The sequence below is a fragment of the Zonotrichia leucophrys genome, chromosome 6, assembly GCF_028769735.1.
Source record: "Zonotrichia leucophrys gambelii isolate GWCS_2022_RI chromosome 6, RI_Zleu_2.0, whole genome shotgun sequence".
In the NCBI taxonomy this organism is placed as follows: Eukaryota; Metazoa; Chordata; class Aves; order Passeriformes; family Passerellidae; genus Zonotrichia; species Zonotrichia leucophrys.
Window position 1 is genome coordinate 5,035,156 of NC_088176.1, and position 16,325 is coordinate 5,051,480.

At 39.4% G+C, this 16,325-nt stretch overlaps 1 protein-coding gene across 4 annotated transcripts in view; it reads right to left on the bottom strand.

The window, feature by feature from the left end:
• Positions 1–16,073, bottom strand: part of WDR11 (WD repeat domain 11) — a 39,290-nt gene extending 23,217 nt beyond the window's left edge. Inside the window, exons 1-11 of one of the 4 annotated variants that reach the window (XM_064716750.1) lie at positions 15,912–16,073; positions 14,853–14,964; positions 11,319–11,472; positions 10,256–10,429; positions 8,950–9,136; positions 8,330–8,495; positions 7,999–8,113; positions 6,828–7,023; positions 5,683–5,783; positions 5,033–5,206; positions 3,230–3,314 (exon numbers count right to left, since the gene is read on the bottom strand). In XM_064716750.1, coding sequence (XP_064572820.1) covers positions 3,230–3,314; positions 5,033–5,206; positions 5,683–5,783; positions 6,828–7,023; positions 7,999–8,113; positions 8,330–8,495; positions 8,950–9,136; positions 10,256–10,429; positions 11,319–11,472; positions 14,853–14,964; positions 15,912–15,997 — 1,550 coding nt within the window. In that variant the 5' untranslated portion in view covers positions 15,998–16,073. Of the gene's footprint in view, positions 1–3,229; positions 3,315–5,032; positions 5,210–5,682; positions 5,787–6,827; positions 7,024–7,998; positions 8,114–8,329; positions 8,496–8,949; positions 9,137–10,255; positions 10,430–11,318; positions 11,473–14,852; positions 14,965–15,911 lie in introns of all 4 variants that reach the window. The other 3 variants (XM_064716749.1, XM_064716748.1, XM_064716747.1) reach the window with 3 other exon arrangements.
• Positions 16,074–16,325: the final 252 nt, after the last annotated feature.

The window sequence follows — 16,325 nt, forward strand, 5'->3', positions numbered from 1 at the left end:
TCCAGGGAGCTTTCTGAAATGGAAGAAATGTGAATTCTGACACTTTTCCATTTATCTCAGCTATGATTTTTGGAAAAAGTCCACTCCCAATGCATTGTTATTGCTGGTAGTTATTCTCCATTCTCCTGCAAAGACCTGAAGCATTTTCCACACTTCTTTCATCAGCTCAGATTGAACAGGGCAAGTCCTTTCCTCTGCTGCTGCCTGGCCATCTGTCAATAGCAATAAAAATCCACAGAAACCCAAGACACTCGAAATCAAGAGGAAACCTTAGCTCAGCCAACTGCTTGCACCTAAAACAACATAATTTTGTCACTGTCATACACAGAAATTGAGAATTGTTTCAAATTTCAATGATGGAAACGAGTAATGCCTTCCCTATTGAAACAGCAAACATTTCCTAACAAAATCATATTTGCCAGAATGAAGGGTTACATTCAGCTGTCAACCATTCTCAGACTGAATCCACTCTTTTAAAATGCAATATTTAGATTTTCCATACATTCAACTTGTCTCAGTTACTTCAGGAGTGAGACTCAAGTTGTTTTGATTAATGTTTCCAATGCAAACAAATCACAAAGTGCACTGGAGTGGATAAAAACACAAATTCCATTTCCAGTTGGGAATAGATTGTTGTGACTTTATGACATGGCAGCTGCTACTTAAATTTGGGGATTCTAAGAAAAAGAGAAAGGCAAAATGGGAAATTAAACCATATGTGCTCCCAAAGTGGTGGTAGATATTTTTCATTTTAATTCCTCTATTCAAGGAGTTTTTTTGAAGAGGTGATGAATGTTGGCAAAGCAGTTTCCCAAAGAGCAGTCAGCTGAAATTCAAATGTTAAAACAGCTTCAATTGAACAGCTAAAATTTGGATGTAATGTAGCAAATTTCAAGTTGTGCCTGCAGGCCATAGACATTCTTGTAACAGTCAGTGAGATTTTAATTTTAAAATAAAAGCTGTTGCAGCCTTGAACTTGCTGAGCTTCAGTGACAAAGAATGAGCAGCTCTGCTCCACTCTCAGCTATTTCAGTAGCAAATAAGCAAAAGCAGCACTGAGAGCTGCAAATGTGCCACTGAACTGAGAGCTCACTGCAGGATTTGTATTTGCATGGCTCAAAAATATTCTTCTCTGCACTGAAGGTGTTTTATTGTATTCCCTGCTGTCCCCAGGTATCACACTTGGTTATTTCTTGATTTCCCCCCTCACTTACATTCCTGGCCTGGTTGATTTTCCCTCTTTGTGTGCTTTAAGCATTTCTGCTGCTTCTTCCCTCCATCTCTTTATAAAAATAAAATTCAACTCAACAGAAAAGTATTTACTTCTATAATTCTAAACAAATGTGAAAGATAAGTAATAATCATAAATAAAATTAAAATTCAAGGTTACCCACAAGTATGAAATATCTGGACAGCAAGGTAATTCTGCCCCCTTCTAGTCACAACACAAAGTTTAAATAAAAACAAACAAAAAACTGACCAAACCAAAAAATCAGCAAAAATAACTATAAAATAAATAAATCAGCATGTGATGACATATGTAGAACACTTTAATCTCAAAAAAAAAAATAAAAATCATAATAACAAACACCCAAACAACTCAGAGGCCGTTAATTCAGAACACTTGTTTTGTAAGGGGAAATTGCCTTATTTTTATTACATTCTCTTCCTAAATTAAGAGCACTGAGGACTCTGCTGGCCTTGAGTTACAATTTCAGGGTATTCTCAATTACCTACTAAAATAATGATGGTCCCTGAAGGTGTTCTTTCAGATAAAATGGAAACAGAGGCATTATTCAATCCATCCACATTTTAGAGTAAAGTAACAATTCCCGGTGAAAGAAGAACTTTTGCACTCCGTGAAAATTAATTTAAAAAAAAGAATCTCCATGCCTTCATCTAAATTGCTTGAAGCATTCCCTTGAACTTGTAAAAATTATGTAGAAAATCATTCAGATAAATGAGGAAACAAACAAATATAAAAGATGTACCCTGATAACAGCTTAAGCATAAATAAAATTCATAAACATTTTGTAGGAACTCTAAAAAGACCTATTGAGGGCATTTGCTGGAAAGGCAATATATTATTAAAGTTTCTCAAAACCCTTTGCAAAATTGAAAAACCCAAACTAACACACTTCTAGTAATGCACAAAGCTTTTTTTTTTTCAAAATTGTGTTTATTTCCTCCTCTCTCTCCATTTTCCTTTTTTTTTATTTTGAAATGTGAAATGCAAGTAGGGGTTTTCATTTTGAGTTCTATAATCACTGTGATAAAAAAGGACTCTCCCCTTGTGCTGCATAACAGAAAGCAAAATTAAAATAATATCATGTGTAGTTAATGGTATGAAACCAAGAGGTTTAAATGGTTCAGAAGACAAAGGGCCAAGCAATCACATCTCAAACATAAAGAAAATTTCTTCATTTTGGTGGTAGATTCCAAGCAGGTTTCCACAATGAACTCTCAGAGCTGCCCATTCTCAGCACTTTCCTTAACTTTCTGCAGAATGCACAGTAAAATGCAGACTTTAACCAGATGAAGGCTTCACAACACAATTCTGATACAATTTTTTATTAATATTTGTACTAGAAATGAATATTTTATTTTCATGCTTAAATCTGCCTGGAAATATGTATCCAGCAAGCAGCACCTTGAATATGTCTGCCATCAGTTATCCAAAAAATTCTGCCATTGTGTGCACACAAACACACAGCACAAAAGCTTTAAAACTTACTCTGCTTCTTCTCAGGATGGATAAATACTGATTCCTACATTCAGTCTTTAAAAATTATCTTTACTTCCCTTAGGATTAAAACTCTCAACAGCAATTTCAGCCCCAAGGACATACAGTAAATAAAGCCTGCCATACCAACCAGCGTTATTTCAAAGGACTCAATCCCAACAGTTATAGAATAAATAAAGTTTCTTGTCCTAAAAAGACTTGTTTGTCCTGCAGTGCAGTGGAGAGACTGGAAGTAGTTGATATGCATCCCAGATCAGCAGGCACAGATGCAATTCCAATATTTCTTTCAGTGTAATTTTCATTACAGCTTTGTCAGGGTGTCACAGCTCCCACACAGCAAAGGCAGGGTAGATAATCTACCCTGATTTCATTGACAATTTTCCTGATTTCATTGACAGCAAGGCAAGACATTGCTGGGTAACATCACTCAGCTGTTCCAGCATTGTTTCCTAGAAGGATTAGAGCAGGAATTAAAATGAAACTCACTTGACTTCACAGGAATGGATGCTCAGCTCTTTGTGCAGGAGTCCACTTGTGAGGTGAAACACCAGGACAGAGCCGTTGCTTGTACCTATAAAAATTGATTAAAAAAATATAGGCACACATATTATCCTTTTCTTCCATGCTTTAGTGAAAATAGCTATTTCTCTCTCTCTTATTTTTAGATATCTGTAACTAATAATATCTTACAATTTTACAAAAAAACTATGTGAATTTCTAGCACTTAAATCCCAAATATTGAACCCTCAGCAGCCACTGATAGCCACTTGGATCAAAACATTTTCCCAAACCTTTTTGCAGAGCCTGTAGAAAATCAGATTATTTTCCTCAATTTCCACAACACACCCATCCAGCTGAAGAAGAAAGGAATGTTCTTTTTGCTTTGATTACAGGAGATGAGTAAATGCATCAAGGAAATGTTTTAACTGTTATCCCCCAATAATGCCAGGGGAGAATCCTGGGTAGATTTTATGGAATCATTAAAGCAATTCTGCTTTCTCATCCTGAAATAATGACTTCTTCCAAATTAGAAATCAGTAACCTAGTAGCTTTGAGCTTCAATTACATCAAAAACCTTCTGAAACACTGAAACCTACAATTTTCCATCAGACACTTCATTATATTCATATCAACCCCATGAAATACAACAATGGATACCTAAAGAGCCATTCAGGTACGTTAAGAAAAAAGACCTTGCTGTAAATGCCTTTATCCCTATCTGTTTTCTAATCTTTATATTTCAACTTTTTTAACAGTTGCAGCTCATGGGAAACCACAAGTTACATTTTAGCAGCATCACATCATGTCATGATGGACTGCCTATGGTTTAGAGCTCTGAAAGAAGATGCCAGAAAAATCAGCTTTAAATAGGGAAAATTCTGAGTTAATGCATCAGGTGCTCACTAGCAACTATTCTAATAGCTGGATGAGTTTAACTACATTTGTGGTAAGACAGAATAGATTCATCCAGAAAAAATAATGTGCTGCAGGTGTAATTTTAGAAATTCATATCAGAGCAAAAATGAAGTCTCTGTGAAGTTCATTTGCTTGCTGTAGGAGTGCAGGGCTGCAGAAGTCCCTATTTCCTGACATTCAGGATTGTTGGAGATTTTTTCAGGGATGGCCTAGAAGGCAGCTGTGAGGAGCAGGTTCTCACAGCCTGTTTCTGTGAACAGCAGAGGTTCTCAGGTTATTTTTAATTACAAGTAAAGGTGACAAACATGAAGGCCTTGAGAGCCTTGCACATCAGAGTTCTCAGGCAGCTTTCTCATAACAAGTGGATGTTCTATCTTTGGCTGTTTTGGGAAAGCAAGAATAATTTTGAGAACCCAAATCTTGGTATTGGAAACATAAGGAGGAGTTGGTGTGTTATCTCTGGCCTATTGTGAGCTCAGATTTTGCAATATGCATGAACTTGATTAACACTGTTATAAAAGGTGATTGATTGATTAATAAATGGGAGTCGATGCTGACCAACGCAAGGTGGGTCATCTCCCCTCTAACTTCAATACAGGATAAAGTGGGAGCAACACATAAAATGCTGAGTGTAACAGCAGACCAATATCAGGAAAAATAAAAACTTGCTACTATATTGCATTTTTCAGGCAGCATTGCTGAAACCCAGGGCAAGGAAAAAACCCCAAGGACTCAGAGAACCAAACCAATACAGGGCTCATTATTGGCAATAAATTACACAGCATCAACAGATACATTTTTTTTCTGTACCACCAACTATATTTGAATTTAATACAGGATCTATTACTTCAGAATTCTGCTGAAGGCACTCACCAACAGCAAGGATGGGCTCGTACTGTTTGATGTTTTTGGTGGTGAGGGGCGGGCACATGCGGATGGCGAAGGGAGGCAGGGGCAGCCCTGACAGAAGTCCTGTCAGCAGGAATTTGAGGTGCACTTCCTGCAGGAATGAATTCCTCAGCTCTTCTCCAGGGCTTGCACCCTGCCCTGCTTAAAAGTGAAAGCTCTTGTTAGCACAAAGTTTTAGATGGAGATGTTATAGCAAGTTTTCAGACTGAAATTTGTATAATAAAAATTTACAAACAATGTATAAGACACATTTCTTCCTCTTGAGCTTGGCATGATGAAACTTTTCTGCAGACTGGTTGCTGTTTAGAGGTCACAAAGAGGGCATGTGTCAGATAAATTGGCTTCTAAGATTAGTAACAAAAATCAAAGTGTTTTGTCCGAATTCCATTTCAAAATACTTTTTATCTTCAAAGAAAATGAACTTGGAACATTGATCAACATAAAATCCTCAAGAGGATTCATTTGATGATTTCTTTAGAAACAGGAATTCTTCTATTTCAGAGTTACTATTAGAAAATAATTCTAAAAAATACCTTAAGTTCTTAAGGCAAGATGTACCTGATTCAAAACCATGAGAAATTAGTAGCAGTGGGATCAATGGAAGAAATTCTTACCAATCATGTTGTCTAATGAGAGGTCTGGGAGTTTATTTTGGAATGCTCCCACAGGGATTCCACAGAAGGAGACTGGGGAATACAGAGGTGAAGCACTGGAGCTGCTGCAAGAGAAATGGGAACAGGTTCCTCCTGCAGGCCCCATCTCCATCCCCAAGGGACTCAAAGTGCCCCTTTATTTTGGGCAGCCCTGGCAGCTGTGCCCTGCTGGGCTGGGGCAGCTCTGTGTCATCAGTTAAAAACACAGACTTACCTGCCTCTTATAATATTGCATTTTTCCTGACAAAGATCAATGCTTTAGAAATAACCCTTAATAATAAAAGAAGTAAAAACCAATTTAGATTCTAAACAGCTTTCCTGGATATGCAGCACAAGGAATCCATCTAGCACTATTTTTGGGAGCACTCAACATAAAAACACTAAATCTCTGATGAGCAACAAGAGGATCTATGTTGAAAACCTGATACTACTGACATTTAAAAGAACTCTATTTCTTTTATGGCAGTAAGTTATTTATTTTATTCCACAGTACTCTGAAGGTTTATTGCAACAGAACAGACTTAATACATTGACTGTTCCAAGCACTGTATCACTTCCCACAGTATTTTGAGAGACTGCTCCAAATCTAAAATTCTAAAGGCTCTGTGTATAAAAACATTTTTTATGCCACCATATTCCAGTCACCTACTGTGCAGCTTCATATTGCTCAGTGTCAACTTCACACAGATCCAGCAGAAAACCATTCCTCTACTAAAAGTGTAATTCTTACAGACTCATTTTGGTCCTTACATGTGAAAGTGAGGGATTCATTCCTAAGGGAAGTTATGTGGTCTGAAAAAGCCAAATGAGAGGAAAATGCTTCCCCAAAATAAAGCAAATAGTCATTCTAACTTTTTTTAGTCCAGACACTAAGGGTGGAACTGCCTTAAAAAAAAAAAAAAAGAGTAAATACAGTTCCTGCACTTCCTCAAAGAAAGGGAACTGATCTGTGTGGAAGACATCATTTGTTCCTCTTCCTTCCCTCACACACATGTACAGCACATGAAGCACTTCCAGGCACAGAATAATCACCCTAAAATCCAATTAAATACTGAACACTACTTGGAAATAAAAGGAGCTTTGGTAAGAAAAATAAATCCCATTACCTGCTGCGCACATTTCTGCCCGAAATGCAGGATTTTAACTCCCAGACCATCACCCTGCCATCGCTGACGATGAGAGCGGCAGCGTTCTCGTTCACGGGGCAGCACACCATGCTGAAGGGCCGCACTGTTTTGGTCACCCTGATGGCATCACACTGACTCCTTAAATCATACACCAGCTCCTGAGCTGGCTCTGCATCTGCAACACCAACAGCCCACAGGGAGCACAGAGGGAAAAACATCAATCAATCAAAAAGGGAGAAATGGGAACCATGACTGAGCACTCTGACTGAAATCCATGCGCTTCCTGTGCAACAATCAGGTAAAACAACCAGAAACAACACTCTTGATCTTGCTGTACACAACAAAGCTATGAAAAGTTCTCAAAAATGTAACTATATACATATATTTATATGTATATACTTTATACATAAATTTCAAATATTTAATATATTATTCCATATTTAATATATTATTCCATATGAATCTTGAAAAACTTAAAACAATATCTATTGTATAGCTGGGCAGAACCTGCTCTCCACAATGCAAAACTCCAGGTTTACTGGTGAAGTTGGAAGCCAGTAATATAGCTCACTAGGAATTAGCAAATTGCCCAAACAGAATTCACTATGTTTTCCCTTTTTTCCAGTCTCCACCATTACATTTAAAAGACCACTCTTAGTAACATTTCATGAGACAAAAGTTTAATAATTCAGATTTTAAACCAAGCTTAAACCCATATCTTAGATCTAAAATAAAATTTTCCAATTGATCAAAGTACTTCCAAAATCTCGTGTTTGCCAAAAAAACGTTTTTTTTTCTTTCAGAAAAAAAGAACACACTAATATTTTATTTAAAACATTATTGTACACGTGCCTATTAAGCCACTTACTAATTTAAGTATTATTCAGCAATTAGAGGGTCTTCAGGATATCAATATATTTAATATAATTAATACAATCTATTTCACACAATATCAGGGAATTCTTTCTGAATTTATTCTCATAATTTTTTTTGGGAAAATACAGCAGAAATTTAAATTTAAATTCAACACAAAAGAGACAAACCATAGAAGGGCACTAGATTCACCATCCTGTATGAGGCATGATGGTCATTACTGGTGTTAAATTATTAATTAAAATGCATCAAAGTTTATTTTTGCCACAAAACTCACCTGGCTCCTCATTTGGAGTTGCAGTGAAGCTGCAGTTGGATCTGCGAACCCTCAGTGTGATACAGCCATTTTCATGGAGGCAAAATAACCCATCCCTCTGGAAACAAGGGATTACCTGGGCAAGGAGATGCCTGTTAGATTGCATTTTCAAAATCTTACCCTTTGCAAAGGACACTTGCAAGGGAGCCCACAATTCCTGATGCTTGAGCAAATCATTAAAAATGTCACCATTAAGGCGACACTTCCATTAATTTCTTCAGCTACAGGATTTGTGACTAAAGAAGTCAATGAATTGGAAAAAATAATTGAAAAAAATGGAATTCTACCTCACCTGTATGAAAGGCACCCCTGTCCTTTCAATGGCAATCACACCCACTGTCTGATTCACTTCCAAGTCAAGAATCAGAATTTCCCTGGGATACAGTAAGAGCATGTAGTTTCTTTTGGAAGGCAAATATGACAACTGAAGACAGTCATTGAGTGTTACAGATTCAGCACTGTAAAATGAGACATGAACTTTTATCAGGGTGTGTAATGAACAGATCAAATTCAAAATAAAATAAGAAGTTTCATTTTCCCTGCCACTGCATTTTTTCATGTGATCTATATTTTGGGCAGAAGGCAAATGCAGATTTCCATTTCTCTGTCAGAGCAGTGCAAAGCACCACTGACTTCCAAAACCACATTCTGTTGACTTTTGTCTAAATAAGATTACAGAGTAATTTTAACAATTGCACAAGTGTAATTCCTGCACATCTCAAATCCAAAGCAATTCACTCAGGAACAGCACTGGCTGCCCTGACATTTACTGGCATTGATGGGAAATGACCCTCAGCCACTGCTTACCTCCATTTTGTATCTTGTGTTTATTCCCTTACAGCCTTTAACCTCAGCACACTGACAGCATCAAGCACACAAAGCATTACCTGAGAAGAAATATTTGCAACCCACCTTGGTTTTTCATTACTGATTAGGATTTTGACTTTATCAAGGGCCTTTTTGGCCCCTGTAGCAGCAGCCAGCTTGTTGTGAGAAGGGCTGGAATGGGGACTGGAGATGTAAACTTTCTTCCCTGAGCTGGCAGGAGCTTTGGAAGGGGAGAAGTCAGAGATGAACACTATTCCTTCACTGGTGAGCACTGCACCAAGAAAGAAAAATAGCACAATTCAGCATGCAATTGGATTGTGGCATTCCATTTTCATGAGGAGAAATGCTGCTAACTTGACTAATACTGTATCAGACAGAAAACTCCTAATTCTAGACAACCAGCACTTTCTAACTGAAAGAGCAGCAGATGATCCATTAAAATTAATTGATACCAAAAAACCCTTAATTTTTATATTAAAACTACTGTATTTCTGGCAGAAACTCAGTTATTCTCTCTCACCAACTGTTTTTCTTTAAGATTCACAATGCAAATTTTTATATTAAAAACCACTGTATTTCTGGCAGAAACTCAGTTATTCTCTCTCACCAACTGTTTTTCTTTAAGATTCACAATGCAAATAGAAGACAAAATGCACACTGACTGTATCACCATTTTTTGTTCTCATGCAGAGCATTGCTCAAATAATCATTAATTCACATTATTTATGTTGCAGCACAAAGCTCAGCTGTACAGCTGAAGTGTTTACAGAAGGCTGAATGATATGGCAGATAAAAAAAACCCAAATGACAAAGGCTGAAAACTGCACTGTCCCATTACAGGTCAGGAGTGATGAAAATAAATTCAAGAATAAAATGGTGACTCTCCTATTTCTCTTCAGTTTCTCTCTGCTAAAATTAATAAATCTGCACTACATCCCCCTTGATATCTGGATCACTTCTGGTACTGATCTCACACTGAGTCCTCTGAAATCCTTTCTGTTGAAAATAACATTTATTCTTGGTCTACTTATCTCACTGGCTTCTCCCTCAGCACCCATCCCTTTTTAGCCTTTTATATTTCACAGGGCTCTCTATCCTTGGCTTCCTCCAGCTCCCTCTACACACTCCACATTTGCTTTTGTGAAGTCTCAAACTTTTCAGATCTTTAACTTCTCCCCTCATGCCTGCTTTCCCCCTTCCCACACAGCAGCACCTTCTGAACCAACATTCCCCACTGGCCAAAGGCTCCCTTTGTTTTTTTTGTTTTTATTGGCATTTCTGACACTATTTTCTCCCATCCAATACTTCTAATTTCCAATTTACATTCCAGTTTAACAATTTTCCTGCTCACACATATCCAGGCCCCACTGTTTCATACATATAAACTTACAAGCTAAATGTGAGGGATCAAAGGGATCAAATGAAAAAGACAGGATATTTTCAGCATAACTTTTCTTCCAAAGTTTGGTGCCAGTGTCTGCATTCCACAGTACAATATAATTTGGTGGGTGAACTGCAAGCAGTAAATCTCTGGAAGCATCTTGATTCCACAGCCACTGCATGTCTGTCAAAAGAAATAGGGAACAAAATTACAAAATTATTATTTGGGATGGTATCAGTTTGGATCTGGACACAAATATCTTCTTCACTCTAAAACCTTTTAATCAGTCTTAACTCCAAGAGTAAAATGAAACTGAATGTAACACTCAGCCCTTTCAGAGGTGGTAAGAGCTTTCCCTGGTTTCACAGGAAATAAAAGGCTCCATTTGGTCCAAAAAGCCATAGAAATCCTCAAATGGAATGGTCAGAACTTCTTTAAACCTTCAGTGTATCGGTGTCAGGAATAAATAAAACCCAATTTATAATGCACACAAACAAAAAGTGATGAAATTAATATAAACTGTAGTCAATAAACAATTTTTCAGTGGCCCAGTATGAGATTTAAAAAGTTGCATTTTCTTTCACAGGATTTATAAAACAGAAGAATAACAAAAATATAATAACAAAAACCAAACGACTTAATTATATAAGAGGACTTTTATATAATAGATTTTAAAAGCCCACCAGGTATAACATAAGCATCATAACAGATTTTTTAAATAGCTGAAATTTAAAGAGCTGAAATAGCTCTTAAATAGCTGAAGAGCAGGAAGATGTACTTGACATAGCAAATGTTATTATTGTAATCAATAATGTTCATAAAAACAGACTCAAATTTCATTTTTGTCACAAGAACTTGGAAAACATCCCCATAATGAATGAAATCTCACAGCATTCCTCTGGGGGACAGTAAATCTTCCATTTACAAGCAAACACACAGAGTTAGTAATCCCAACAGGAAAATTCCCTGGCAGCACTGAGCAGCTGATAAAAGGCAGGTGATGGATTTTGATGGATTTGCACACAGTGCTCCATAAAACAGCTCCCATCTCAGCAGCAGGCACCAACCTTACCCTGGATGGGCTTGGAGTGCTCCTGGATCTCACAGCGAGCTGCTCCTGTGGCCACATCCCACACGATGATTTTCCCTGTGGCATCAGCAGAAGCCAAACGTAAGGAATATGGAGAGCCAATATTGTGGTGGTAATTCTCCTTAGCCCATTTCACCTGAAAATGCAGATGGGGGTTGGTTAAAGGAGACAAATGGATGGCACAGACACCCTAATTCATGTTTTTCAGATAATGAACTCAATAAAAAAGCACAGTAACAGTTAATGCCAGCAGCACCTGTGACTTACCTTTAAGCCACCATCACTTGTGTAAACTGAAGGCAGGTCAGCACTGTGCTGCATGACTGCATGGCTGATATTGCCCAATTACATAAATCAACAATGCTTCTTCCTGGAGGTAACTACAGCAATCCAAACATATACATAATATATGTATATGTACATATTCTTTATAGATACTATATAAAGTATATACTATACTATATCTTTATAGATAATATATAAAGAATTTACTCAAATAATTAGAGGAAACCAAATGGCAATGTTTAAGGTTCTGTGGGCACCCCCAAACCTAAACCCACTGACTTCCCATCAAATGAAAGCTGAAAAACTATCATTCCATTTTTCTACACATCCTAAAACATGCAATTTTCCTAATCTGACAAATGTATTGTGGTATTGGTGAGGAAGGAAGGTTAGTCTTTAATTTATGTGTTGTCTCCTAAGAAAACAAAACCAAGTTATTGCTGACATTTGCTACATTTCTGGTTATTTTCATCCCATTGCCACCACTGATTTCCAGGTACCCCTTTCCAGTTTGGGATTTCAAGCTGCACAGGCTTGTAAACTGGCAATACTTATGAGAAATCTGTGTCTGAAATCTGAAACACTCTGGCTACAACTCCTCTCAGATGACAAGGGGAGGGAGAACACTGACTTCTTCCTTATCTATCCCACATGTTTTTTGCTATCTGCTTTTAAGGTGAACTTCTGCCCCAGGACAGACTGCAGACAGTGGCAGAATAAAGAAATATTACTGCTAAACTTATAGCACTTCACCTGCTACAAAAATTCCACCCTGTGTGCTGTCACTGCCTGTCACAGAAAGGACACAGGACTTTCTGCAGATCCTGAAAATAATGACATTTAAACACTGACACAGGACTGTCATCAGGCACCACTAACTCTGCACCACAAACCAGATTTACAGCAGCATTGAGCCCTGCTGGCACCTTTGTGCTGCCCCTCTCAGAGGTGTGAGAAGGATCTGTCTCACAAACCAGCTGAATAAATTAAACAAATGTGACACATGCACAGCACACAATCTCTAAACTCTATAAACTCCAAGTATGTTTCTACCAGAATCACAAAGAATTCTTTAGAGACTCTCCTCTACCTACAAATTTCATTTTTGCAATTCCTGCTTCCCTGCTGTTCAAGAAAGAATTACCCCTGGGGATATCTGCAGGTGGCTGTGTAAGTGTAACTGTAAAAACCCACAAAGCTATTTAGTTCTCAGTTAAATGCATATTACTTCAAAGCAAATTCCAAGTCTGGAAAACATCCTTTCTCAAGGGAGGAGCTGTCACAACAAAGCTCAAAACAACAGAAAAGGAGATCTTTATATGAGCAGCCCTGAGCAGAGCCCACGTGGTGCTCCCACCCCATGAATCTCTTTCCTCTCTGCAGTCCCACTGATCCAACACAGGATCTGACCACCTGCTAAAAGAAATTATTTTCTAGCAGTATTAGTCACTCTCTACTTGGCTTCAAAATACAGCAGAATCAGGAACCAGAGGTGATTTAAAAAAATTTTCATAATTCATACCACTTCATTTATAAAGCCTTATTATCACTGCTTATTAATGCATCAAAAAGGACACAAAGGTAATTTCAATCCTCTCATTCTTGTGATGGATTAAAAAACTTCTCTTGTAATTAGATTCTCTTCCATAAAAGCATGCTTTCAATACTCTTTGTAAAGGTAAAATCAAATATAATCCACTCCATACAAAGTCTTCAGTTCTGTGCATTCTGTGACTACAAACAGCATTTGGACAGACGGACAACTAACACGGATCCATTTTCAGGGAAGTTCTTACCTATTCCAGACAAAGTTACAACAGCCAAAGGAGAGGATGCATTTAAAGGAAAACAGCAAAATGGACTGTAAAGGGATTATGAAACAATTGGTTTTTCTTTGTTTGCTTCATGACAGATGTGGTGTGATTTGGAATTTTTCAGAACTGAGGTTTTTGGGGAGAAGATCCCCAGTGCACTGAGTTTGCTGGTGTGAAGCTCTGCTCCAAGGAGTTTAAGCCAGACCTACACAGCAGATTTCTTACAGATCCACTCCAGCTTATTTGTGCTCTTAGCATCTACAAACTCTTCAAAAATAATTTAGGAATTGAAGAAAATTTCTCAGCAATGTAAAGGTATCTGCAATGATCATGGCCCCATAACCATTTCCTATATAATGCCTATTTCTTCACATAAAGGGAATTCCTTTTCATTATTCCATCTCATTAATTAGCCACTTTCTTACAGTCTATTTCTGTTCATAAAGCTTCAGATAGTGGCTTTGAAAAATTAACTTATAAATTACTGGACTTCAGCACTTCTGTTCCTGTTGAAATAATGTAACTTCTCAAAGGCAGTGAATGTAACAAAACTCATTCAAATGCTATCACTGTATGGATCAAAAACTAATTTTGCTACAATTTGTTACCTAAGATAAGCAAAAATGTTAAAGCAGGACACATTCAACCTTTTTCTTCTACTACAAAAAGATCCCACTAAAAACCCCCCTACCTAAGACTCTATTATTCTTCATAAATTATTTACAGCCTTCTAATAAATACAGAACTTGTGCCAAGGACCATCAAACACATCTGCCAGGCAAACAATCCTCTAAACTCTAAGTGAAATCTGTCATTGTCCACAATCAAAGAAAAGATGAACCAAAGAAATACAACCTGTTCCACACTCACCCAAAGTCAAACTCTGCAATTTCAAGTCAAAGACCTTCAAAGGAAAGTACAGGTACCCTGCACTTAAACTAAAATTTTAGCTATTTTATATCACTAAAATAAATGTACAGTTTTGCCTGCTATTGCTCCTTTTCTATAGGTAAGAAAAGAAGGAAAAGCTTAAAAGTAACTTCCTAGACAAATGGTGCACTTCCACAACAGGCAGGATCAGAAAGGGCAGCAGCAGAGAGCTTCATTTGATATTTTGTAATGTTCCTCTTATGTTAACAGCTTTCCTAGAAACATGCTCTGTAACACTAACAAATGTTTCCAGATATTCTAGTTTTTATACTCTGTATTTTCCAGAAAGATATACCATCAACCTCAACTCAAATTTCGGCATGCACGATGTGACTTAGCTGCAGAAGAGATCATGTAAAGTATCTGTATTTCACATCAGATTTCATGTCAAAATCACATCAATGAACATCATGTCAAGTGATTTGGAAGGATAACATCAACACCAGAACCAAGTGATAAATAAATAAACAAACCAGGAACATCTCACCTTGACAACACTGGCTTTGTGTCTTTCCAAAACCTGCAAGGTCTGAGCAGAGTTGGCATCCACTACGAGCACGAGGGAATGGCATCCATAGGCAATCAAACCCTGCCAGCCCCTGGGAGAGCACAGAGCATCATCAACCAGGAAAACACAACAAAACCTCTTCACATCAGGAATGAGGGGCTTTTTTGATAAGCTGAATGCATGCTACTAGACACTCTATTTGATGTTTATCAGATGGTAAATACTATTTAGTAACATAAAAGCTTTATAAAATAATATTGCACTGTCTGCTGGAGCCCTGAGCCACCACAAAGCATCTCTTTGTGTCCATCTCAGGATCTTCTTTAAGTTTAAAACATCACATAGGAAATCATGATGATCATTCCCAAATTTTAGATGTAAGAACACAGGGAAGAAATATATTTGCATTGATATAAGTAATTGAATAACTTTTTTATTTATTACTTATTTATAGATGAAAAAGGAGCATGTCAAGAGTTATTATAGGAACAGTGAAAATCAAGTGAGGCTTGTCTGACTTCAGGAGAAGTTAAGCACAGAATCATAGATTGGTTTGGGTTGGAAGGGATCTTAAAGCCCATCCAGTGCCACCCCAGCCATGGCAGGGACACCTTCCACTGTCCCAGGCTGCTCCAAGCCCTGTCCAACCTGGCCTTGGGCACTGCCAGGGATCCAGGGGCAGCCACAGCTGCTCTGGGCACCTGTGCCAGAGCTCAGCACCCTCACAGGGAACAATTCCTTCCTGGTATCTGATCTCAATTACTCCGCTTCAATGGGCACCCGGCAGGGGCTGGGCCGCGCTCGTCCCTGGGCACGGCTCTGTCTCTGGGCACGGCTCTGTCCCTGCCCCGGGCGGACAGCGGCACTCCCGGCCTCTCCCGGGCCGGATCCATCGCTCTCCCGGCCGCGATTCCCGCCGCTGCTCGGGGCTCTGCGGAGGCCGGACCAGAACCGAGCCCGACCCGCGGCTGCGGCCAAGGGACCGCGGGGGGACCCGGCACCCCCTGCCCGCCCGGCCCTGCGCGGCCCGGCCCTCACCAATCCGCCGCGCCCCGGTTGGGCGCGCTCAGGGCGCCCGTCAGGGTCCGCGCCGGCAGCTTGATGTTGACGGTGAAGCGCTGCATGGCGAGGCCGGCGGGGAGCGGAGCCCGCAGCGGAACCCGGCGGGGCCGCCCCAGCCGCGGCCGCCGGTGCCGAGCCCGCGGCCCTGCCGGCACCGCCCCGCAGGAAGCGCCGCCTCGGCGCTGCCGCCGCCGCCCGCTCCGCCGGGGCCCCGCGGCCCGGGAACGGCAGTTCCGCCGCCCTGCCCTGCCCTGTCCGGGCTCGGCAGTGCCCGGGGCCAGACGTGGGTCTCAGAGCGGTTCGGGTGGGCAGGGACCTCTGGAGATCATCCACGGCAGCGGCAGCCGGGCAGGTGGCGCCGGACGCGGCCAGGTGGGCTCGAGTGCCCTC